General features: G+C 41.0%; 1 protein-coding gene across 1 annotated transcript in view; it reads right to left on the bottom strand.

Moving 5' to 3' along the window:
• The window catches only part of SCFD2 (sec1 family domain containing 2), a 207,087-nt gene that overhangs the window by 141,442 nt on the left and 38,339 nt on the right, over positions 1–27,306 (bottom strand). Inside the window, exon 4 of the mRNA XM_060778518.2 lies at positions 5,526–5,701. Coding sequence (XP_060634501.2) covers positions 5,526–5,701 — 176 coding nt within the window. The remainder of the gene's footprint in view (positions 1–5,525; positions 5,702–27,306) is intronic.

Genomic DNA, 27,306 nt, shown 5'->3' with positions numbered 1-27,306 from the left:
GGATGCATATTAGATTTGCATAAGATGGTAATCTTAGTGCTGAGCCAAAACAAGAGGGGAAACCGCTTCAGAAGCACCTGAAGCTCCTATTTGAGGAATGTTTATCTCAATGCTATGAAATCCTGGGATTTGTAGTTTGGTTAGGCATCAGCCTTTTTTGGCAGAGAAGGCTCAACCTTGCCAAACTTGAGCGCCCACGATTCTATAGCATTGAACGAAGACAATTAAAGTGGATTCATTCAACAACATAGATGCACCCCAAGCTTTTATTTTCCATCGCTGGAAGCCTTGGTGTCCTAACACTTTTGTTTTTAAAGAAGGAATTCTAAGCAGGCAGCAACTGCAATGCATACCTTTTTGGCCAAATTACAAAGAGTGCACTTTCTGCTGATGCGCATTACATTAGGCTAATCCTTTTTTGATTTCAGGGTTTTGAAAATTGAGGTGCGCATTAGATTCGATGGTGTATTATATTCAAGTTAAGTGGGTAACATATATGCAGAATGACACCAAACTGCGAAGGGTAATTCGAGAAGCCAATCGACATGTGTCCAGATGAGAGGAACTAAGAAAATGTTCGGGAAACAAGCTCTTTTAGGAACAATTGCAAGAACATAGTATGTTTGGGTTACGCTTGAGGCTCAGGCGTCGGCCGGGAGGGCCTTTGCACAATTAAGACTCGTGCGCCAACTGCGACCGTACCTCGTGAAGGCGGATCTGGCCAGGGTGGTCCATGCCTTAGTCACCTCTAGACTGGATTACTGTAATGCACTCTACATGGGGCTGCCCTTGAAAACGGCTCGGAAATTCCAGATGGTCCAACGGGCGGCAGCCAGGTTGTTAACCGGGGCTCCTTACAGGGAGCGGTCAACCCTTCTGTTCAAGGAGCTCCACTGGCTGCCATTCATTTTCCGGACCCAATTCAAGGTGCAGGTTCTTACCTACAAAGCCCTGAACGGTTTGGGACCCGCCTATCTTCGTGACCGCATATCTGTATACGAACCCACACGATCTCTTCGATCGTGTGGAGAGGCCCTGCTCACGCTCCCACCTGCATCGCAAGCGCGATATATTATTATGTTATTATTGGCCTGAAGAAAACATATTTGAGAAGTAATTTGGTCCTCAACTTACAGTGTCTGAATGGCTATGTTATTGAAAATAGAAAAAAAACTTCTCAGTTTGTGAAACTAATGAATTCAAATTAGAAGAAAGCAAATTCTGACTGAATCATAAAATCACATTGGAAGAGATCACATGGGTCATCCAGTCTAAACCCTTGCCATACAGGGAAAGGACAATTAAAGCACTATTGACAGATGGCCATCCAGCCTCTGATGAAAAGCTTCCAATGAAGGTGCTTCCACTACATTCTGATATAAAGTTCCACTGTGAACAGCTTTTACAGCCTGGAAGTTCTCCCTAATGTTCAGGTGGAATCTCCTTTTCTGTAATTTGAACCCATTGCTCAAAGTCTCCAGGGCAGCAGAAAACATGCCTGTTTCCTTTTTCTTATGATACCTTTCAAATATTTAAATATGGAGATCATGTTTCCTCTCAACCTTCTCTTTTGCAGGCTAAAGAAGACCCATCTCTTTGAGCCACTCCCTGTGGGCATGGTCTCCAGACCTTTGATCATTTTAGTTGTCCTCCTCTGGACACCTTCCAGCTTGTTAATATCTGGACTGAACACTAGCAAGAACGTCCTGATTGGAACCATTTTTGATAGTCGAATGGACTACCTCAGAAGGTGGTAGGCTCTCCTTGGTTGGCTGGCCATCTGTGGATTCCTGCAAAGGCAGAGTAATAAACTAAATGATTCATGGATCTCTCTGAACTCCACAATTCTATGATTGTGCCAGTGTGGTTTTTTGGGGGTGGGTGGGTTGGTGGGGGCGGGTGGAGGCAGTTTTTCTTAAGAAAAGGCACAATAAATTTCATGAGGACTGATGTTGCTTATCTATAGTTCATAAGGGGGGCAGGATGAGGAGGAAGAAATAATACAGTTTTTAGAATCAGCAACACTTGCCCTCATTACATGGCCAGAATCCACAAAACACAAGCAAAGCATTATTTTTACAGATTGTTCTGTTTACACAAAGATGACTTCAGTATTATTTTTCTTAAAAACAGCAGCACCCCATTCAGCTGTCCATACAGCATGACAAACTGCTTTTGAAACTGGGAGTTGAAGGAACAGCATGTGATATAGCATAGGGTCAGCAAGGTGAAAAGTTCCACAGAGTCTATAGGCTATAGGCCATGCCTGAAGTAGCTCCTAGGATCCCAGCCAATGCAGTTTGGATTGGACAATTAGCTTGACTGATTCCTATGCAGGTCAAAGGGAAACCATCTAAAATTGCTTTACAAATACAAAGATGGCAATCAAAACATATTATTAAAGAATAAAAATGTCAGGCAATCCTTAGGTATAAAAAGACATGAGATCTCTTGCAAGGCAGCATTTCTTAATTATGTGTTATCTTTGGAAGACTTCCAGTTTCAAAATATAATTTGTACTAGATGTTAACTCAAGGACATTCAAACATGTCTACAAACACAAAAAAATTAAGTATATTTTTGAAAAACTCTTTAAATGTTTGTCAGATCAACCGGATATGATGACGACGGACAATTTAAACTGGCTATAGCGAATTCAATACATGATACCAATCATTGAAATGACTCAAAATTTTTAATAAGACCATTATCCAAATTATTCCCTCTCTTTGAAACTATCCTATATGTTTCTAAACTCCAAAGTATGTATATTACCTAGACAAAATATGTTTCTTCTTGTTTAAGATATAAAATTATACAGGTATGTATTATGTAAACAATTGCCTCTGTATATACAGAAATTGAGTTCCTTAGCTATATGCAGAAATCCAGTTAATATTATTTACATCACAATTGGTCAAGTGTTTAAGACTTTTCCACACTAGAAGATAAATTGAAATGATCAGAGGATAATAATAATAATCATCATCATCACAATAATAATAACAACTACTACTACTTTATTCTTATACCTCGCCATTATCTCCCCGAAGGGGCTCAGGGCGGCTTACAAATGGGACAAGATGTCCACAAGACATAAAAAGCCAAAACAAACCATAAAACACAACATATTAAAAAAGGAGCGTCATAAAATACAACAGCCAAGATACAACAGACTAGATATATAACAGATTACAGTGGAGCTTCATCAGACCAGGTTCTACAAAAACAATGACCAAGATTTCTAAAATGGGCATGACAAAGCTATAAAAGAGCTAGGCAAGAGATAGTACAAACATAGGAAAAATAAAGTTATCTGAAAGAATACATATTACCATAGAAGCTCATACTTCCTAACCTCTATGATTCTCAGTACAGAATCTACTACACATAGAAATACCAAAGTAATCTTGATGTCTAGCTAAATCTCAACAAAAGCAAAGATGTATTGGTTCAGATTTTGCAGATTTAATTAAAGATTCTAAAGACAAAGTTTTATTTCAGCAGTTACTAGTTTGAGCTTCAGCATAAGGTATGGAGAGGTGGAAATGTGGATCTAGAGAGAAAATTTTAACTGTGTCACAAGGAAAGATATGAGCATGTAGCAGCATTGCGTGAGAAAATTCAGCCATCTAAGGTCATATTGAGAAAAATTCTGCAGCATCTTTAAATAATAAAACACAAGACCTCTTCTTTTTTTGGTCACAAAGCCAATAACGATATTCTTTTGACAGCTATAACCCCATGGGACTTTAATTAATTCTATAGCTGTCCTACATCTCTATTAGTATGCACAAGGCACATAATAAAATTAAAATTGTACAAAACAGTTACAATCAACACTTCAAATGTAGCATGTGCATAAGCATCATGTGTGGTATCAGAAACTAGTAGGATTAATTTTTTTGCTGTTAAAAGCTGGTATTCCTAAAATAGCATACCAGCCATTAGATCTTACCAAGAATGTACAGGTTGAGTATTCCTTATCTGGAATTCTAAAATATGCAAAAACCCAAAATAGTCCACATGGGTGGCAGAGAAAATGACAGCTTTGATTTTTGATGGCTTAATGTACACAAACATTGTTTCATACATAAAATTATGAAAATATTGTATAATATAAAATATTGTATAATTGTATAATTATTAAAATATTGTCTGGCTAAGTGTCTAAGATATAAGAAACAAAAATGAATGTGAATCCAAAAATTTTGGATTGTGTGTGTGTGTGTGTGTCTGTAAGATTTTGGATAAGAGGCATTGCTCTTATGTACTTCAGTTGTTTTTTTTTTTAAACCTTTTAAAATATTTTGAATTAAATTACTTAGATAGATAGATAGAGAGATAGAGAGATAGAGAGAGAATTAAATCACTTTAATATGTAATTTACCTTATGACCATTTTTTGTTTCAAGATGGTAAAAGTCATGATAAAAATAAAAGTGATCTAAAATGACATGATGTAGTTCCACCACTGAAGCTAAACTTGAGCTTGGCTGGTCCAAAATTGCAAACTGCTCTAATATCCTACCTATATTACTTTTTTTTCTTTAGAGAAAAGCCACAGTACATACGTTATACCTTGAATAAACAAAACAAAACGAAATGAAACGAAAGAGGAGCTGAAATTAAAATCTAATGTTATTTAGAACAGGACTCTACAACTACTAGCTAATGAGTCCTTCACCTAAATACCGCTACAAGTTTTTAATGCATTTTCTGGGTCCCCAAGGCTTAACTCTCCCCAACTACTGCCCTACATGACTGAAATAATGCTGTAAGTCCTACTTCAAAACAGAGAAAACTGCAAAGTCTTATGGACCATGCAATTCAGAGTAATTGTTTGACTGGAGGGAAAAGAATTGTTTATTTGGGAAGCAATTATAATACTAGGTAGAAATGTTTTTGTTGGCACACGTAAACTGTTATAAAGGCTGGAGGGCAATGGTTATAAATCCAGATATTGGTATGATTAGAAAAGAGCTTGTTAATAATCAAAATATATCGTTTTAAATGTTTGCTTGCCTTCTCCCTTTTCCTTTGCTCTTTCCTCATGTGGGATATAGTGTAACACGTTGCTATTGCTTTTTCGATAAGAGTTTTCACACAGAGCAGAACCTGCACTTTTCACAATGTTCGAAGACACTACAAATGATGAAAGCATACTTTATACATCACTGATATGGTCTGGTCGAACACCATTGGTATGACCCGATCAGGCAGCCTTTAATACCATGGCACTCCCTGCATAATGGAAGAAGACTCTATTATATTCTGATTTCAGCAGAAGAGATTTAAGTGATCGTTAAATCTGTTTAATTTACTAAACCTTAAAATGGATTGATTGTAGATATATTGGGTTCAATGTAGTAAATATGCTACAGAAAATTGGGATAGTAGACTACCTGGGATCAGCTACTGCAGACTCCTTGTAAGAAGATGAAGGGAGAGAATCCCACAGGATGAAAAGGAAAAGCATTGGGTATGATCGTCTCCCACCTTAAAAAACAACACAGCATATTTTACCTGCACAAGTAGCCTTTCAAAGGCTAGGAAGTTGTCCCATTTAGCACTTTGAGGGTGTTTCATTGTTTGTACGACAGCCAATGCAATTTGTAGAAACCCACAGTGGTTCTCAAGAGCTTGGAAATTTCTTTTAAAGAGTTGAATGTATGAGCTGAGCTGTTCTGGGGTGACCCTACCTGTGAAAGAAAAGTAATAATCATACATTGTAGGCACTTCTCAACAGTATATAAACAAACAAAAGCAATAAATGTGATTCATGATCAGCAAGATAGAACAAGACATTTCCAATGCATTGAATCCCTTCTTCTAGAATCACAAAATCAAAGAGTTGGGAGACACGAAGGCCATCCAAATTGAGTTTTTAAAGAGACACAGCAATAACTGTTAGCATCCCAAAGATTTGTGACTGGAGGAAAATCGTTATTAGTGTTATTTCACATCCTTTAAACTTCGTATGTGTCTGACTTGGTAGAGTCAGTATCTGTTTTCATATTCACAGAAAAGGAAGATGTTCTTTTGGGCTTATTTTCATATATCTAGTGCTCCCAACATCATGAGGATTATTATCTTTTGATCTTATACATTCAAAACTCAAACTTTTAAAGAAAATTCAGTGTGAAACATCAAGCCCATATGAAAGGTCAACAAAATATCATATATATCAAACTGACTAAACTTTTGCATGGGTAAAAGCTAACAAAAGAGCCCAACATTCAGCCCACAAGTGCTTAAGAAGCAACCAGAGCCACATGTGTTTTGAGACTAAACATTTGAACTTCCGGTCATGCTTTATTTCTTTTAGAGCTATGTCAAGTACATTGACATGGTGATTTGAAAATGTCAACTCTTATGTCTTGCACTGACTGTTTTTCCCCCTCTTTAAATCCTGGCAGTGATGATATATGGCATCTTACTCAAAATCTATTTTGTTAATAAACACACTTGCACACAGTACTACCATAAAGACAGAGATCTTCTTTTCCTTTCCTTTCAAAACATTGTTTTTAGAGAAAGTATAAAATACTTTTGCTGTTATCATATGCCTTCAAATAATTTCTGACTTATGGTGACCCTAAGGTGAACCTATCATTGGCAAAATTTGTTCAGAGTGGAGTTGCCCTTGCCTGTCTCAGAGGGTGAGAGAGCATGACTTGTACAAGATCACTTAGGGGGAATTCTATGACCAAATGGGGAGACAAACTTTGGTCTCCTAGTGTTCCAGTCCAACCCCATACCATACTGGCTGTGAAGTAAAATAACTTGCAAACCCTTCTCTCACACGAACAAATTTTATTGATTAACCAGTTGGCCTTATAAAAAACAGACAGTGCAAACACAACATACAACATACATCTAGTCCTCTTAAAACAAAATACAAATATACAGGTATTTGTCAGCTTGAAACCAATGTAGCTTAGCCGTAGATATATGCATCAACTAGCGTCGTCTCCCCTACACTGCACCCCAATCTGATCTATGTACTCCGATCTCCTTTTAGCAGCTTTAAACAAATAAAGGGCAACTTTTGTTGTCAGAATGGGATTGTAACCGGCCAACAAAAATGAGGTTTTGGTCGCTGTATCCCAGCTTGATTTATTGCAAATTAAAGGCAAATTATTGCAAATTAAAGGTATTTTTTCCTTTCTTTTTCATATAGATTGCAGTTATGTAAAGTGTGATTCAGATTTTCGATTTTGGGAGTGCCACAGATACATCGTCTTTCTTCATGTAGGATATGATTGAATCTGCCATGTCTCTCCATGGACTCAATTTGTTCAAATCTGGCCCTGGTAAAAGCGAGTCTTGACATATCAGCTTTTAGGTATGGTGCCCGCTGGAAATTATGTTTAAAGTGTTCTAACCACTTCAAGGATTCTATGTTTGACAGGATGGTTATATCTTTCTGGCCTTCAATATCTAGGATCCTTTGAATTACTGTCCTTTTTTCAGCATCCCTATTCTGGCCTAAGGAGGCAATTTGTAATCCGCAGGTGCAGAGGAATCTTGTTAATTATTCAGACCAGGAAGCTTGGTTTTGACCATCAGATTGTTCTAAAAAGCACAATTTTGGAAGTCTATTATTCTTGAGATTTTTTATTTTAAACCAGTAATTAAAGGCCCTGATTTTGGCGAGTTCTTCAATAGAAAATATTTCTAGATCTGCTCTGACTGCAGCAGCAGTCGTCTTAATGTCAACACCAAGTATATGTCTTAGAAATTTTGCTTGTGCTTGTTCCAGTATTGGTAATTTGCTTAGGCCCCAGATTTCAGCTCCATATAATATCATGGGGAAAATTTCTGCTTTGTAAACTTTGATTATCAGAGATAAAGATCCAGGATATCTATGGGATAGAAGTCTTGTAAGTGTGTTAAAGAGTGCCCTAATTTTGATCGCACAAGATTGAAAGTGTGCAAGTCATGTGCCTGTCTCTGAGTATACCAAGCCTAGGTATGTAAAAGAGCTAACCTGTTCTAGATGCTCTGCATCTAGAACACATTTGTGTTTAGATGGGCGATTTCAGAATACCATTATTTTTGAGTTGGGTTTGTTTATTGTTTGGAGAAACTGATCTACCTTGCTGGCAGGACACATGAACTGATATCGGATAAGAGTCTGGCAAGATGGTAGACATCAAAGTTTTGATCTTGGATGCGCATACCAATCTGAAGCATCACAGTCCTGATTAGATGACATGGGAGATGAGAACCCAGTTTTTTTTGCCTGGGTTCAGTAAGAGTCCAGTAAGTCAGATGCAGGGGCAAGAAGGCAGAGATAAGTGATTTACTATTATTCTCTTTCCCATTTTGTGAAGGTATGATGTCCAGAACAGAGATTCCACTGGTGTACCTACCATCCCCACTGCCAAACAAAAGGCATTTCTCAGCTAGTGGAGTGGTCTGAAGGTTGTTGTTGGATGACTTCAACATCAATACTGTGGCTCTCCTATGAATATGGCTTAGAAGTTTTCTATAGGTCTCTCCCAAATGGAATCTGCTCCATTAAGTTTTCAGGAAATGCACAGGACTTGTCTTTCTGTGAAAAACGGAATGGATGAACTTTCTACAATAGCATTGTCATATATAGCTCACTATTTGGTGAAGTTTAGACTTAGTGGGACTTGGACTGCTTACAGAACTGAGAACCCAAGAAGAGACTTTGGCCCAGTAAACTCGTACATATGAATGGTATTCTGGAACATCTTTTGGATTTTTCTGTTGCTTCAACAGGCAATCCTGTCAATGCCCAGCACGGGGGAATGAACCAAGCAAATGACAAAATTATATCTGAGCATCTACATTTTAAAATCAAATGATCTTCCCTGTTTTATACAGAGAAGCCACAGGTAAGAAGTGAAATGGTTACTAAAGCAAACTGGCTGGAAAGTTCTCAGTAAGTCTAACCAAAAAGAATCTGATGTAATTTGAAGACAACAGTAGCAGTGAACAATTTATTCTTCTCTGCTACAGTTACCGAATAGGGGTCTTTGGGGTTTCAGACCTACAATGCTCTAGTCTGTAATCAATTTACACAACATCTATAGGGATATATTTTATTTGGAAACTGTATTGGTAAGCGTCCAATGAATACATTTGAATTTACGCAGTTTGGGGATGTGAAAGGGATCCTAAAATATGTGGAACCGGTGCCTTTTTTGGATTAAAAAACATCTAAAGTGACTGGCTAAATGGATGATGACACTGATAAACATTTTTCTATGACACCTGATGGTCTATCCATATTCAACCATTGTGATTAAACAACAGTAATACTTCTGTTTCACACAAAATGACTTTTTTGAACTTCATCCTATCTGATAACATGACACTGGCCTACTATATCCCTTAAGTCTCCATCCTGCCACACACCCCGCCATTTAATTTCTGCTTTTTGACTCCAATAATATTGTTCTAGTTCTGAATCAGCATCTGATATTGGGAAGACTGCATGATGGTGGAGGTTAATCTAGAGAAAAGGAAAAGGCGATTCTAGTAAGTCATATGTGAGATCACAGATCAGAAACTGTACTGGATAGGTCACACATCCTTCACAAATTCAAATTCAGAATGTGAGTGTATTCCGAGATTCTGCTCAGATTCTCACATTCAGTTTCAGTGGTGGCCAGAAGTATGTTGAGGTTAGTGTGCCAATTGCACCTGTTACTGGGGATGTAAGATTGGTCATAACAACATATATTTGATCTATTGCCTCTTTTGGCCTACTGTACATGCACATGTAGATCTATCTTTGAAAAGTATTCAGAAATTTCAGCTGCAGGCAACTTAGGGGGAATATGCAACTCTCTTGCAACAGCAGTTTCACCCAATTTCGACTCATTTCCATGCACCGTTTAATAGTCTGGTGACCTACAAAGCCCTTTATTACTTTGGACCATCTGTCTGGAATACCATATTGTCTCATGTAAGCCTGCCTATGCATTAATATTTGTATATAAAGAGAGAGGCTTTTTCTTGTTCCTACCATGATTAGAGACATGTTTTTCAGGAATAGGAGAGAGTGCATTTTCAGTAACCAGTCCTCAACTGCGAAACCACTTGTCAAGGATGGAATATTTTCTCTTGTCCATGTCTGCAATTAAAAGCCTTTTTTAAATTTTAGATGGGGCTGTGGCATTTCAGTTGCATTGCTGTTCAAAGGGCTTTAGTTAATTGAGAGCTGACAATTCTTTTTATTTGTGTATTTTTATGTTCTGATTGATTGTATTTGTTTTATTTAAATGTTATTACTAATAGCCTCCTCCAATTTATTTCCTTAGGGAAAAGTGAGGATATGAAATAAGCTAGCAACTACTTGGAAGGAAAGACCATTTCAGATACATTGTGTAGCAATGCTTGTTATTCACTGCGGAGAACGGTAATGACTGTGTTTTGCTCAGTGATTTGACTTCTAGCCTTTCCTAGTATAGTTTCCAATAACATTGTGTGCTTTCTGTAACCTTGCTTCAGGCCCATTGAAGCCAAAAAGCCTAATTAGTCCTCCTGAAGAACTAAGTCTAATTGATCCTCCTGAAGAATTTCTAAAGGCAAGGACTTACTGTCCGACTGAAGAGGAAGATAGACAGCAACAGGCAAATATTAATGTTATATGAAGCTTTCTGTGAGTCAATGACCAGAGTAGAATCATCTGTCCTTGTCGTTTTCAGATATTGTTTACTAGATTTGTTATACTTGGGTATGGATTCCCAAGTAGTCAATGTCCTTGGAATTCAAAGTATCACCTGATCACATGAAGAACTAACAGTGAAGTTAGGGTTGCAACCAAGCATGTGAGTACTGCCATGGAGACCTGGAACTATGTTAGATCTTCACACAACAAACAGAAAGGTCTAAAGAGGAATTTGTAACCATGTTCAAGTGAATGTGGATATTAAACTCTCATGATTAAACTCTCATGACCTATAAAGTTTTTCCAAAGAGGAAAGAGGGCAACCAGTGATTGTGCAGAAGTGGTGACCCTTTGGAGTACTTCATTCAGAGAAAAATTGGAACCATCGGCAGAAATAGCATGGAAAAAATAAAAATAGATTCCATTACCACAAAAAAGAGAAGCAGTTTAATGTATTTCAGCCAAGTTGTTAATCCTTGAATTGTCAATATTTGCGATTCATATGATGATGGGGTCTTTGTCTTGTTGGGATTCCTAGTCAATGGAGTTCTATAAGCACGTTCAACCAAATGAATCATAGAATCATAGAGTTGGAAGATACCTCATGGGCCATCCAATCCAACCCCCTGCCAAGAAGCAGGAAAATCACATTTAAAGCACCCCTGACAGATGGCCACCCAGCCTCTGTTTAAAAGCTTCCAAAGAAGGAGCCTCCACCACACTTCGGGGCAGAGAGTTCCACTGCTGAATGGCTCTCACAGCTACAAAGTCGGCTTCAAAAGTTCACTTTTGGCTCATGAAAGTTAGTGCTGCTACTGAGTGCATGGCGGTGTCCAGGAATGGAGATGACATGGTGTGGTCAAGTTTCCATTACTCATGTATATCCTGTGTGTTTAGGTAAGCACATGGACATGGCTTAAGTCAGACGCAAACAGCATATGCATGCTTGAAATAAGTTACATTTTCCTTTTTACATCAAAAAACCAATCCTATCTATAGTCCTGACTGACAGTATTTTGAAAGTTGTATTTGAAATAGACATGCATTCCTAATACCATGCAGTCTGCATCTGATCACTGTGGGAAAGATCTCAAGAGAAGTCGCCTTAACTTCATGCTCCATATATATGAGCCTTGACATTTCTGTTGGACAAACGTCATTACAAGAAAACATCATGCTCAGAGATGAACTGATTAGTACTAAAATGTCATGTTCGAAAATTCAGAATCCCAAAAGAGAACATGGTTTCTCTCCCTAGACTTTACCGATGAACGAGGTGTCAAAAAAGGATTGTTCAGAAATAGTAAAGGTGTCTGAAAAGATGTAATCTTTCATTCTGGACCTTATATAGAGTTAATTATCTCCTCTGGGACCAATTAATAGGGGAGTAAAGTTTGAGGAACTGAATAAGTGGCCTCTTTCCTGAGGATAGAGGTTCTGCCAAGTATGTTAAATTCAGTCCAGTTTTGTTGGTGCTCGACTGTAACCTTCCCCCAGCTTTCAGCTGACAATCAACAGTAAGTGGTTCCTTATGTTCCTCTCAGCACACTTGGGTTTCACAAACCAGACTGTGAATGTATAACACGTTTGCAGAATGCCACAACAATGCTAGCAAGTATTTGTTTTTATACTGCACTTTCAGTGGCCAAAGATTTTCCTATAGATTTTTACTCACTATGATATGGCTAGATGTTAGTGCTGACATCCTCCCTTCCTGATAAGGTGTTTGCTCACCCTTCTATCAGTCTCCTTTTCTTTCATTGTCTTTTTCAAATACAGATGAGCAGTGGCTCTTGTAGTTTGGTGCTGCTGCCTGCAGGTCAACGGCAAAGGAAAGGAGTAGCTGATCAAGGCTGCAGCCCAGCACTATTTTAAACTAAGTATTTTGCCACAAGTCACCGGCAACAAAAGGAATCAATCAGCCGCTGCCTTTGCAAGTCTGTGATTAATAAGGTAACAGAACAAGGAGGTGGCCTTCTCGCTGCCCTGGTCCCCTGATTGGCTGCATGACCCCCAAGTGCAGAAATTGATTCGTTTGGTTCATTTCAATGTCTTTTTTTGCACTCAGGAAAATACTATGATTTAACATGGTGTGGGATTCTATCACATTAGCCAGCCGCCACAGCACTTTTCTTTATACAGAGTCCTGTGCTTGCACCACAGCAGCCTGCAAAAGAGTGATTTGCCTCATTTGTTCCCAAGAAAATAATATGACTGGGGTAAGCTTGAACCATATTGAAACGAGGGTTTTTTCTTCAGGTAACATTTAAAAACATTCTAGATACTTCCAAAGACTACTCAGACCTTTTTTGTTTCTCTCTGGAAGAACAGGAAATATGTTGGAAATACTCTAACAAAGTGTTTCATTTCGGTAACTTACCCCCACCCTTTGGGTTTCACCGTACCATAACTGTATAGAAGGGGTGAGCAACTGGAAAAGGCTAGGGGTCACATTACTCCTCTAGGACATCTCAGAAGGCCACTCCTCAACATCTCCCACAAAAAGGTGAGGACATGGGGGTAAATATTTGTTGCAGTAAGTCATAGCAGGACCATGTGTGTGTGTTGAAGAAAACCCTTATGGTGTTGATTAGCATGTACAGCTGGCAACGTAGGTCAACCAGCAAGCTTAGACCACACCCAATGGGGTATATCTGTATGGGTTTTTTTAGAATACAGTATAGGTGTGGATGTTGGAGAACTTCAGGAGAGCTTTTTCTCTGAGGAGATCTATGCTCAAAGGCCTTGCTCTGGGGAGCAGCATGGAGAAGCTACTCTGAAGGAGGCTATGGTGGAATAGCTATTTGCTCAAGGTTTATATTTTTGCTCTCATTTGATGTAAGATGAAGATGCCTTATTTTGTGTTACTTAGAAAGACTATGTAAGTTTCTTGCACTGTTTGATTTTTGTATGCAAGCTTATGTTTCATCTCTGCTGAATAAAGAGTAAAGATTTTTCTGTTCATTTTCCATCTTGTCTGTGGGTCTATTGCATTTGGACTTTAGGCACTGGGTAAAATCCACTGCTGTGCAACAATATTCACCATGTTTTGGAACCTTCTTGGGCCATTATATATCTACTGGCTAGTGGGTTAGTATGGCAGATATACATTACACTTCCCCCATTTGCATTCCAGAACTCCAGGATAAAAGGTGCACCACGTTCTGACTGGTATCTCACCTGTAAACCTTTAGAAAGTTTGAAACTTACATATAGTCCACTGGTAGGCCCCTAATGATATAGTATAGGCAAACCTCAATTATCAAAGTAGATATGTATTGTTGAAGGCTTTAGTGGCCAGAATCACTGAGTTGTTGTAGGTTTTTCGGGCTATATGGCCATGTTCTAGAACATGGCCATATAGCCCGAAAAACCTACAACAACCCCAAGTAGTTATGTTCCTCAGCAATTAGAATAGAACAGAATAACTTTATTTTCATTGTACATTGTAAAACAAAATTAAACGCTTTCTCCAGCAAACATCACAAAACAACACACCCATCCTTCCACGCTCCCACCCCACCGTACAGCCCCCAATGCCACATCAAGGGAAAGCCATGGGGTTCAATGTAGTTACAGTTGATCTGAGCTGTCTCTTAGACTGTTTGTTTTTGCCTTTGTCAACATGTACCACTTGCCAGATGATAAGAATTCAAAAATAAAAATGCTGGGTGAGATGGATCCTGAAAAATGCTCTGAGCTCTCTTCAGGCTGCGGGACATATAAAGTTCTTCTAAAGAGGAAAGAAGGCAACCAGTGATTCTCTGTGATGAACTCGTGACCTTTGGGAGTACTTCATGCAGAGAAAAATTGGTACCAGTGGCAGAAATAGCATGGAAAGAATAAGAATAGACTCCATTACCACAAAAAAAGTAGTTTAATGTATTTCAGCCAGGTTGTTAATCCTTGAATTGTCAATATTTGCGATTCATATCGAGTTCCTTGGCCATTCCTCCTCCTCTTTGCTGAATGTGAGGGAAAAGGCATAGACATTTTCTTATTAGTAAATCAATATTATTATTTTTTTTAGAACATTGGCCTTTTAAAAAAAGGCATGCCCACCAGTCTCACAACATCCATATCCAATAGTGAGCAAAGGCACTGGGGAAATCTGAATGATGATTGGCTGAATATTACTATATTGTAATATCCGAACAGTGACTGGACAAATTGTCTACAATATCATACAGTCTCCTTCATCCTCCCTGGTTTCTGCTGGATTCTACAAGGAGACCAGAAAGGCTCCAAGTGGATGGAGAAGCAACATCCAGAAGGCACCAATTGTTAGAGTCCTCAATTCTTTACCATAGTCTGGAAGAACCAACTCACACGTTAACATGGTTTTTGCGGGGAATGCAATTAATATTACAGGTATTGGAAAATGTTCGTTACAAAAGTGTAATTTTTTAAAATAAAATATTTATTTATAGGTTCATTGACTACACCCCTTATCTCTTATGGATATGTAAAACAAAACTGTTAGAAGGATCTCTCTTATACATTACCATCCTAAGTGTGGTTTGGAAATTATGGACCATGACCAGAACAACTAAAACATTAATCTTTGCACTTTGACTGATGCACAAAAATGTATTTTTAAAAATTATAGTACGTCTGAATATTGAATGTATGTATAATATTTGACTAAGAACACCAACTGTTTCTCTTTAATTGTGCCTATATTAACTTTCATTATGTCTAGATTAACTTTGTTTAAAAATAAACAAATCTATTGCCAGACAAGTCAAAATAGTTGGCTCTGAATTCAAGTTAAAATATTTGAACTTCATATCTTCCAACAAAATGTTTGAATTTAGAGATAGATACAGCATCATCCCAAAAGGCACACATACACATACAAAAAGGCCATTGTCTTCCAACTTCCTTGCTGCAAGAGACAGTAAGGCCAGCCAAATGGTGCTACAACCTAATATGCAAACACAGCACACTACCAATTTATTTAAACGTGTGTGTGTGTGTGTGTGTGTGTGTATAGAACAGTGTTTCCAGGAATTTTTTTAACACTTTGTAAGGATAAGTGAAAAGCGATAAAGCAAAATGATGCTATTCTGGTAATTCTTACAAATCTGTCAGCACAGATTTCTAATCTAATGGCAGCACCCCTTATCAGTTTTAGCTCTAAGTTTACAATCGAACTTTAAGATTAGAAGTTTCATAAAAGCAATGTTTTCATTCAAATAGAAGCTGGATCAACATAAGGTCCAGGAAATAGATCCAGCTGACTATCATTTGAGGACAACATGAAAACTCGAGTATACAACTTACATACTATGAGCTATTTATGAAGGCTGTATTATATCCATCCACTACAAGAGACTGTGGCAGCATCTTGGAGGCTGGATCTACACTGCCCTATATTCCAGGATCTGATTCCAAATTATCTGCTTATCCCAGATTATATGGCAGTGGAAATTGAGGGCCCTTCTACACAGCCCTATATCCCAGAATATCAAGGCAGAAAATCTCATATTATCTGAGTGTGGACTCAGATAACCCTGTTCAAAGCAGATGATGTGGGATTTTCTGCCTTGATATTCTGGGATATAGGGTTGTGTGGAAGGGTCCTCATATAACCAGATCCTGGGATATAGGGCAGTGTAGATCCAGCCTGAGATGAGAGTAGGAGTAGGAAGTTTATTTAGTGATAAGTAAGAAAATCAAGCTCTTAGCCCCATCAATGATATGAAATTAGAGTAGTTTAATTCTGCTCTAATTTCAGAATTAATAATTTGAAATTAGAGCAGTTTAATTCTGATCTAATTTCAGAATTAATGATATGAAATTAGAGCAGTTCAGATTTGGAAACCTACATATCAAATGTTTGTATTAGCATTGAAAAAATATTTAAAGACTTTAAATTTTAAAAAGAATTGATCTGTGCTATAAGAACTCCAAAGTTGTTGCATTGTCGCTTATTTCTGCACAGAGTGACCCATCCCTTCTCCAGTAGCTTGCAAGATGGGAAGGAAGAGACTGTGAGAGGAAGAAGTGGAAGGAAGAGAAGAAAGGGTACATCAGTAGCAGTGGAACAATGAATTTACCACCTCAACTTCAAAAGAGTTATCTGAAGTGCTGAACCTACTTTAATTCAAGGGTTCAGAATTTTATACATGGGGACTCGCTTTTATTTTTGACTCTGGCTTTGTCTATTGCAGAGTTCAGCCCTTCCTCATACCAGCAACTAGCTTCTGACAAACCACCCTTGAGAGAATGCAGCCCATCTTTGTAATATTCCACCCTGAATCAATTAGGCCCCTTCTACATTGCCATATAATCAAGATTATCAAAGCAGACAATCCACATTATCTGCTTTGAACTGAAATATATGAGTCTACACTTCCATATAATCCAGTTCAAAGCAGATAATCTGGGTTTTATATGGCAGCAAAGAAGGGGCCCCAGTGAATTTCAATGGCCAAGTGGGAATTCTCAATATTTCTTTGCAAAGTTCAAATCAAGGTTGTATATCTTCCATGCTTTAAGATGAGCACAGTATTATTGATAACTATACTTACAGCACATACACTAAAACTTGAATAAACTATAAGCTGTGTATGTGGAATAATTAATAACAATTAACAATTAATAATAATAATAATAATAATAATAATAATAATATCCACCTCTCCTTGTAGCTCAAGGTGGGATACAACATAGTTAAAATATGTGTGGCGGAGGCTCCCTCTTTGGATGCTTTTAAACAGAGGCTGGATGGCCATCTATCGGGGGTGCTTTGAATACAATTTTCCTGCTTCTTGGAAGGGGGTTGGACTGGATGACCCATGAGGTCTCTTCCAACTCTATGATTCTATGTTTCTATGTGAAGTAAAACAAAGCACTATTAAAATTTATGTAACTTCCACATGTTTAAAGTTCAATTCAAACACTACAAAAGTGTTTGAACTTAAACACTGCATTTGATAAGGCCAAAACTGTTCATATTTCTTCCTTTTCCTTGTTTCTTGGATGTTCCCAAAGTTTAGACATACCTTACCCAAGAAATCTGCTATTTTCTTTTATTTGTTTATTTCTTTTGCCAGATCGTGATACACTACTTAATGAATTTGCAGCCGCCTTATCCAAGCCTCTTTCACAAAGCCTGCTGTATCTATACATTGTCGGTATAGGCTAGGTCTGCCTTGTGCTCTTTAATGAGATGCTTCAGTCTTTCAGGTTGCGATCTGCATAGTTTACCAGGAAAGAACTGAGGAGGCTTTCTTCCGTTAATGGAGGGTTAGAGATGCAGAAGAGAGGACTTTGTTTCTGTTATCCTCCTGGTGTTTCAGCTTTCATCATTCAACATGCCAATAAAGGGACATAATAAAGGGATTCAGTCTGAGTTTAGATTTACTGCCCTCTGTTACAACTGCCAGCCAAGGCAGTTGTCGTTCTGAAGCCACAGAACGACATTTGTACCAAAGTGCATTTCGCTGCCAAATAATATGCTAATAGCAAAGGATTAAACAAAAGCATCATGAAGCATCACTTTTAAGAAGCATTCTGAGATACACATCTGATCATCAATGAGTCTGAGAAGGAAGTGAGAGCTGGGAAGAGAAGCAGCAACACTTCTTCTTGAAGGCACAACACTTCTTTGTTCCAGGAAGCCATGCAGAATAGAACTTTCTTTTAGGACTGAATATTCTCAAGTGTGTTAAAATACCATAACTGATGAAACCCAGGGAGAAAATAAGAGGGTTGCACTTAAGAGTAAATCTGACTGCCTTTTGGCTCCTGATAACTACTTTAAGATATAGATCTTTTTTTAAAGCAGTGTAAGATATTATTACTCATTTTATGAAGTATAAACCATATTTCACAAAGTGAAATAATATAGGCAGCCCTTCACATTGGCTAGAATTAGGGGAATAGAAACCCTACAAAAGTGGGGGGAAACCCACAAATAAAAAGCCTGTTTATTTTTATTTTAGATAACATTTCTCTATTATTTATTTATTTATTTATTTATTTACTTTGCTTATATACCGCTGTATCTCAAGCCCGAAGGCGACTCACAGCGGTTCACAAACAGTAAAAACAGTAGAAACAGCAGTGGTTCCATACAACATATAACAATTGACTTAACACATTATCCATAAATTACCAATAAGCAATTACAATGCACAATTATTACAAAAAAACAACCGTACCCAATCTTCTCATCATCCAAGCGTAGTCCAGGGTCGTCGTCCATTGTTCCATTCCTATGTTCCATTACCAGATTGCACTAAATTACTCAAACGCCTGCACAAACATCCAGGTCTTCACCTTTTTGCGGAATACCATTAGAGATGGTGCTAGTCTAATGTCCGTAGGAAGGGCGTTCCACAGCCGAGGAGCCACCACTGAGAAGGCCCTATCTCTCGTCCCCGCCAGCCGAGCTTGAGAAGCAGGCGGGATCGAGAGCAGGGTCTCCCCGGAAGATCTCAAAGTCCTGGTGGGTTCATAGGCAGAGATGCGGTCAGATAGGTAGCTTGGGCCGGAACCGTTTAGGGCTTTAAAGGCCAACGCCAGCACTTTGAATTCAGCCCGGTAGCAGATCGGTAGCCAGTGGAGTTGGCACAGCAGGGGGGTTGTATGCTCCCTGCGCTCCGCTCCTGTTAAAATCATGGCTGCCGAGCGTTGGACTTGTTGGAGCTTCCGAGCTGTCTTCAAAGGCAACCCCACGTAGAGAGCGTTGCAGTAGTCTAAACGGAATGTCTAGGAATGTCTAGGTCATCCAGATGACTCTTTACTGGAAACTAATAATAAAATCATACTGGGGGATCTAGAGCAGTGGTTCTCAACCAGTGGTACATAGACCACCAGTGGTCCCAAATAATGAAAATATGGTTCACAGTCTCACCATTACTACAACATTTCCTCGAAATCACACGACAACTAGAGTGACTGATCTTGTGAAACCCCTCCTATTGTGCCGAGGAGGGGAGAGACTGACTACCCACGAAATATTACCACCACATCAGCTCTAGATTATTAAATATGGTTTTCTGTAGATGAGCAGATGGCGACTACTGGATGGCATATGTTCTATATCAGAAACTAGAGCTGATGTGATCTATCCAATGCAATTTTTTGAATTAGCACCTCAAATAACCAAACCGAATCTAAAGTTGACCAAAAACTGATTTGTAACCCTTTTGGTACTAATGTTGGAGAGTGGTCCCTGGTCAAAAAAAGCTCAGGAACTGATCTAGATATTCCAGCATGATTCTATGGTTAGTTTTCAGCAAAAGTTGACCATAGACTCGTACTGGAGAACCTAGAAATTCCTTTAAAACTTTTAATCAAATCCATGAATAATCAAATCTGCAAAAGTGAAACTCACAAATATGGAGGCCTGACTGTACAGTCCATTTTTTAAAAAAAGAAACATAACTTTTATGTGTAAAGATTTCAAGTTCCCACAGACTTTTCATCCAAGTAGTTGATTTCAAAATCTGTAGAGGGGGTGGGTGAAAAACTATCAGAAAAATAACAGAAAAGTAAAAAAAAAATGGGCTAGATGTTGCGGCTATGATAACTTAAGTCTATTTTGGTGATAAAGTCTGAAATACTAAAGCAGAGTGATCTTGTCTGCTGTGGACTAATCTTATTGTGTTTCAAATAATAATAATGATTTTATTCTTATACCCAATCCATTAAAACAAAAATACCACTAAAATTGGAGCATTGTAAAATACATCAATCTAGATAGAACACAATTAAACATAAGAGAATAAAACAGCAGTGCTGAAGCTCCATCAGATAATGTTCAACAAAAACCAGTAACAAGAATTACAAAAATGGACGTGGGCTATAAAAAAGTTGGGCATAGGATCATGCAAAACAGCATACCTTACAGAGGGAGATATTGGCTGGACCATAAGACAAATGTAAACATGACAGAATCTAGTCTTCCTGACATACTACACCTCTTAATGTATAAAAACATTTGAAAGTGTGAAAAGTTTTTTTTTTAAAAAAAAGAATAGCTGGAGATATTTGGTGGGCAGTTGGGGAAGAATATTAATATGCACTCTGATGCCCATAACCATGACATCGCCAACCCTGATAGCAGAGCTATGATATAAGAGGTTGCAGCACTCTTTCTGTTTGGCTGAAGGTGGTGATGTACAGAGGTGGTTTTACAGAGCATAGAATCCAGCAGCTGAAAATCAATTCTACAGAGTATGCCTACATTATTTATTATTTATTACTGGTGCTTTTACCCCGCCCTTCTCAACCCCCGAGGGGGGACTCAGGGCGGCTTACAAAAAAGGCAGAATTCGATGCCTATACATAATAATACAGAGTATACAAAAATATAAAAGAACGATATACAAATGCAATTAAAACGATTATCATAATAAAACATCCGCACTGGTACCTAAGACATTGTATAAACATCATATAAACATCATATAAACATCATATAAAAGTCATTCTTATAATCAGCGTTTCGATTCCAGAGTTCCATATAACCAATCCGTTAGTCATTTCCTAGCCATCAGTGGAGTTCTTCTTTATTTACCCGCTTGTCCAAATGCCTGGTCCCAGATCCATGTTTTTAGTTTTTTCCTGAAGGAAAGGAGCGTAGTTGCAGATCTGATTTCCCCGGGGAGAGAGTTCCATAGGCGGGGGGCCACCGCTGAGAAGGCCCTGCTCCTCGTCCCCGCCAATCTCACCTGTGATAGAGGCGGGGTCGAGAGCAGGGCCTCCCCAGAAGATCTTAGGCTCCGGGGTGGGACGTAGAGGGAAATCCGTTCGGACAGATACACTGGGCCGGAACCGTATAGGGTTTTATAGGTCAAAACCAGCACTTTGAATTGTGCTCGGAACTGGATTGGCAGCCAGTGGAGCTGACATAACAGGGGGGTGGTATGCTCCCTGTATGACGCCCCGGTGAGCAATCTGGCTGCCTCTCGCTGGACTAGTTGGAGTTTCCGAGCAGTCTTCAAAGGCAACCCCACGTAGAGTGCGTTGCAGTAATCTAATCGGGATGTGACAAGAGCGTGGACCACCGTGGCCAGATCCGACTTCCCAAGGTACGGGCGCAGCTGGCGCACAAGTTTTAATTGTGCAAAAGCTCTCCCGGCCACCGCTGAGACCTGGGCTTCCAGGCTCAGCGATGAGTCCAGGATCACTCCCAAGCTGCGAACCTGCGTCTTCAGGGGGAGTGTAACCCCGTCTAACACAGGCTGTAACCCTATGCCCTGTTCGGCCTTACGACTGACCAGTAGGACCTCTGTCTTGTCTGGATTCAGTTTCAATTTGTTAGCTCTCATCCAGTCCGATACAGCGGCTAAACACCGGTTCAGGGTCTGGACAGCCTCCTTGGTGACAGGTGAGAAGGAGTGACAGATTTGGACGTCATCTGCATAGAGATAGCATCTTAGTCCGAAACTCCGAATGATCTCTCCCAGCGGCTTCATGTAGATGTTAAATAACATCGGGGACAAGATAGAACCCTGTGGGACTCCACACAGCAACGGTTGTGGGGCCGAACAGGTGTCACCCAATAACACCTTCTGGGTCCGTCCCTCAAGGAAGGATCGGAGCCACTGCAGAGCAGTGCCTCCGAGCCCCATATCCATGAGGCGGCCCAGAAGGATACCGTGATCGACGGTATCGAAGGCCGCTGAGAGGTCCAGCAGAACTAACAGGGACACACTCCCCCTGTCCAGTTCCCTGCGCAGATCATCTACCAAGGCGACCAAGGCTGTCTCAGTTCCATGTCCCGGCCTAAAGCCAGACTGTGCCGGGTCTAGATAATCAGTGTCTACCAGAAACCCCTGGAGTTGTGTTGCCACCACACGTTCCATGACTTTGCCCAAATAGGGGAGATTGGAAACTGGCCGATAGTTGTCGAATTGAGTGGGATCCAGTGATGGTTTCTTCAACAGCGGTTTTATAACAGCTTGTTTCAAGCTCGCTGGAAATTTTCCTTCCTGTAAGGAGGCATTAACCATCACCTTCACCCACTCTGCCAAACCCCCTCTGGCTTCCTTGACCAGCCAGGATGGGCAGGGGTCTAGGATGCATGTAGTGGGTCGCACCTCTCCAAGGATCCTGTCCACATCCTCAAGCTGAACCAATTGAAACGAATCCAACAAACCTGGACAAGCAGATGCTCTCGTTACATCCCCAGAGACTGCCGTTAACATGACGTCAAAACCTGACCGAATCCGCTCAATTTTATCCGCGAAGAATCGAGCAAATGCTTCACAGCGAGCCACCGAGTTGTCTGAGGCCTCGCTTTTTGGCGGGTGTAACAGACCCCTGACAACTCGGAAAAGCTCAGCTGGACGATTTTTCGCCGATGCAATATTGGCTGCCAGAGATGTTTTTTGGGCAGCCGCTATTGCCACTTCGTAAGACCTTAAAAAGGTCTTCAGAAGTGTTTGAGCTGGTTTGGTGGGGTTCCGGCGCCACACGCACTCTAGCCTCCTCTTTTCTCGCTTCATCGCTGCCAGCTCCTTAGTAAACCAAGAGGCTGGTTTAGCTCGGCTATTCGAGAGGGGGCGTTCCGGAGCGATTGTATCAATGGCCCTGGTCAACTCACTATTCCAGCGGGAGACCAGGACATCGACAGGATCGCTAGCCAAGGAGGTGGGAGAATCCCCAAGAGCCATCAGGAATCCATTTGGATCCATAAGTCTCCTGGGGCGGACCGTTCTAATGGGTCCACCACCCCTGCGGAGGTTGGGAGGCGCAGTTAGTCTAAACCTGATCAAGTGGTGATCGGTCCATGGCAATGGAGCGATGGTCAGCTCCTCCACCCCGTCACCCCCATCCCATCCTTGAGAAAATACCAAATCCAATGTGTGCCCGGCACTATGGGTGGGACCAGATATTAGTTGGGACAGGCCCATGGTTGCCATGGCAGCCATGAAGTCCTGAGCCGCACCGGAAAGAGAGGCCTCGGCATGGACATTGAAATCTCCCAGGACTAAAAGCCGTTGGGAGCTCAACGCCATGTCCGAGACCACTCCTGCTAGCTCAGGTAGGGAGACTGTAGTGCAGCGGGGTGGTCGGTACACTAACAGAATCCCTATCCTGTCCCGGTCACCTATCCTAAAGCCGGCACATTCAAATGCAGTTGATTGTGGGATGGGACGTCTGATCAGGGGGATAAAATCCTTATAGACAACTGCGACTCCGCCTCCCCGCCCTCCAAGTCTTGGTTGGTGCTGCACAGAGTAACCCGGTGGACAGAGTTGAGTGAGATTAACCCCACCCCCTTCGTCCAGCCAGGTCTCCGTTATACAAGCCAAGTCAGCTTGTTCCTCTTGGATTAGATCTTTAATAACAGAGGTTTTTCCGTTCACTGACCTGGCGTTGAACAGCACCACCTTTAACCTGGAGGGACCACCATCCTGGCACCTCAGTTGTATCTTGTCGGGAGGGTGTTTTGAAGCTGCCAATTTATTTTTATTAATTTCCGGCCGGATTGTAGTGTTGATTTTTGGGATTGCCAATGTTCTGTTATAAATTTTGGGCCTGATTTGATTTCTCCTTGAATTGTTAACATCTTTTTGGTTTGCCAATCTGTTGTTATGAATTTTGGGCCGAAATGAATATCTTGCTCTCCCTTTCCCGTATCTCCCTCTACCTGTCACCACCCCTATGGTGGAGCCCCCACCCATGGAACCACCCTCCCCCCCGGGGGTGTACCCTCCATTTCCATCTATTGTTATTCCATATGTCAGTGCTTGATGCCACATATAATTACATACAATTGAATCCTGATGTTCCCCCCCCTTGATGTTACCTGCTCCTTCCAGTGTATTGGAGATGGTAAAGTGCACTTGTGCAGTAGCGTCAGGGAAGAGTATTTGAGAAATTAGCAATAGCAGCAGAGGTGGTATCAGTGGTAACATAGGGTAAAAGTTATTTGTAACAACAGTATATGCAACTAGCTCCAAAGTGACAGTGCAAGACTCTAAGCAATTGATTAAAGTGCAACACAATTAATCACTTGATCAAGGATCTAGAATTGGGACCGATGGTTGATTATTGGCAAGAGTTCTAGCGGGTAGAGATCTAAAGTGCTCAATTTAAAGTGGTTTAGTGCTACGGTAGTTCTAAAGTGCAAAATTAGTGCCTTCTGGATTAAATCCAATCAACAATATTCAGTCAGGACAGTAATTTCAAACCAAGGCCCAGCTTCCTGGACCCGTGGAAGACAAGCCGGCGCCCGTTGGCCAAGTCCCTGGTTCTTCCTAACCGTCCTTTGAAGAGATGACCCGGTTCACGGGAAGATGGCAGCCCGGTTAGTGAAGACAATAATTATTTAACACTAATTACCAGCACCAGTTCTAGCTGCGTTGAATGATGTTATCTTGCTCAACTTTGTTTGACCATAGAGGGCAGTATAGTTCTCTGGAGATGACCGCAAAAACGCTGAGTCATGGACAGGCAGACAGAACTTCCTATCTGCTATCTACTATTTCAATGTTTAGATCTTAGATGTCCATCACAAACTACATATCACAACAACACACAGCATATCACACCAACACACAAACCAAAAATAAAATAAATGTGTTCCAGCAGTGATCTTATGAGGCCCAGATTTTTAAAGGGCCCTTTGCCCATATGGAAATAGGGCAGCGATGGCAGGTGGTAAGACCAGCCAAAGTGCAGGCCCAAGCAGCAGCGGTCTTGGAGATCCTGTGGCCCTGATGATCCCTCCGCCTAGGGGGCCTCCTTCTCTCCAATGGAGCCTCCGCTGTCGGTTGAGGAGGCGCGATCGCGCCGAGCCACTGCCAGATGGAAAGGCAGGATGGAAAGGCAGGGAAAGGAGGGGGAGGACGCAGCAGCTTGACCCCACCGTTGCCCAGCCGCCAGGCACAGGAAGCGTGGAACGTGCCGAGGATGCCAGCAGGAAGGGCGCCGGGCGGATGGAGACGCCGGGAGAGGACGCCCGGCTGATCGAGAAGCCGAGAGCACCAGGATCTCCGAGCAACGGCCCCTGCAGGAAGCAGCTGTTCCGAACGGAGCGGCGGCGAGGATGGCAGCCCAGCCCCCCGGCAGCGCAGGCAAAGAGATGGAAGGCAAGGAGATGGAAGCAGCAACGCCGCAGATCCCGCCCGCGGAGGATCTCCAAGCAACGGCCCCCTGCAGAAAGCAGCTGTTCCGAGCGGAGCGGCGGCGAGGCTGGCAGCCCAGCCCCCCGGCAGCGCAGGCAAAGAGATGGAAGCAGCAACGCCGCAGATCCCGCCTGCGAAGAGCAGAGCTGCAACAGGGGACAGGCCGCACGATCCGCAGGTAGATTCCAGCCCTGTAGTATTTTGGGCTATGGGTCGGGTGAGAGCATTTGCAGTCGGTGGTTAGGTAGTCCACAGCTCGGAGGGAACGCTCTTATGCTCTTACAAGGCCCCAAGATGGAGGTGGCCTCGGCGTTCTACCTCTCCTCCCTCTTCCTCTTAGCTCCCTTTCCCAGGCAGTAGCTCACCAAAAAGACACCCAAAGGGCTCCTTCAAGCCCCCAGGTAGAGGTTGCTGTTGGTGGGTTGGGGAAGTCTGGATGAGAGGGATTAGGCTTGGATTGTAAAATCTCACCGGACTGCTCTGCGAGTCAGCTGTTACCTCTCCGCCATCATACCGGAAGCCATGGCTCTTTTCCCTGGCTTTATGGCTCTTTCCCTGGCTTCTTCCCTGGAATGAGCAATCAGCGAGATACTCAGCCGAGTCTGTCTCCTGTGCTCTTTCCCAGCTTCTGTCGGAGGGCCGGCGTTGTAGGTAATAATTAATTTGTCTTTGCTCAGCCCTTCCTCTCTGTTTGGGCTGGTTTTTCCTCCCTCGTTTCATAAAGCTTTACTTTCCTACTCTTTGTTAAGTTGCTGGTCTCAGTTTGTTCTTATCACTACTGAGAGACGCTCAGCCTTGAGAGACGCTCAGCCTTCCAGCCTCCCAGGAGCAAAACCGAAAGTGATTTATTTTAGCTTGCTATCTTCTCTTTCCCGACAACAAAGAAATTTATGGGTGGCTTAACAACTCACCCAGGCAGAGAGTCTCTTTTTACTCACTGTGAGTCCATTCCTAATAGTTAATTTTCTTATTTTCTTTTCCCCTTCATGGGAGCTCCGAGTTTAGCGTCCACTCATGAGTTATTTTGCCCCAAGTTGAATGGTGCCCTAAATGATTTTATACCATGACCCAAAATGGCATTGGAATGCTTGTCCTTATCACAATATTCCTACACTTTCTTTAAAACAAGAGTTCATATATGCTAAAATCCAATTTAAAATATAGGAACCCAGTGAATAGTGTACGTTAAAGTTACCCCTACACAGTTATCTCTACACCTCGTCACTTTCACAGCTAACAAAGCCAGTTTAGTTCAGAACTAGCCTAGGGCCAGTTTTCACAAGGGGGTTAAAATGATTTAAAACTGTTAACACGGTTGGGTCTTTACAACGAAAAGACTGATGTTCTTCTCAGTCTTGAACAAAGATGAATTCAAATAGGGGGGAAAAGTTGTTTGGAAGTGCCAAAAGTCAAATGAAGGAATGTATGAAATCCACTGGAGTTAAGCCACCACTGCTAAAACATACATTTGTGGAAAAATAGTTCTCAAGCACCCTTTGAGATAAAATTAGACACAGTCAACTCCCACATTAATTCAAGTATCTAGCTTTTTATACAAAGT

This window comes from Anolis sagrei, chromosome 5 (genome assembly GCF_037176765.1).
Source record: "Anolis sagrei isolate rAnoSag1 chromosome 5, rAnoSag1.mat, whole genome shotgun sequence".
NCBI lineage: Eukaryota > Metazoa > Chordata > Lepidosauria > Squamata > Dactyloidae > Anolis > Anolis sagrei.
The sequence above is the reverse complement of the archived record's forward strand: the minus strand, read 5'-3'. Positions and strand labels throughout refer to the sequence as shown.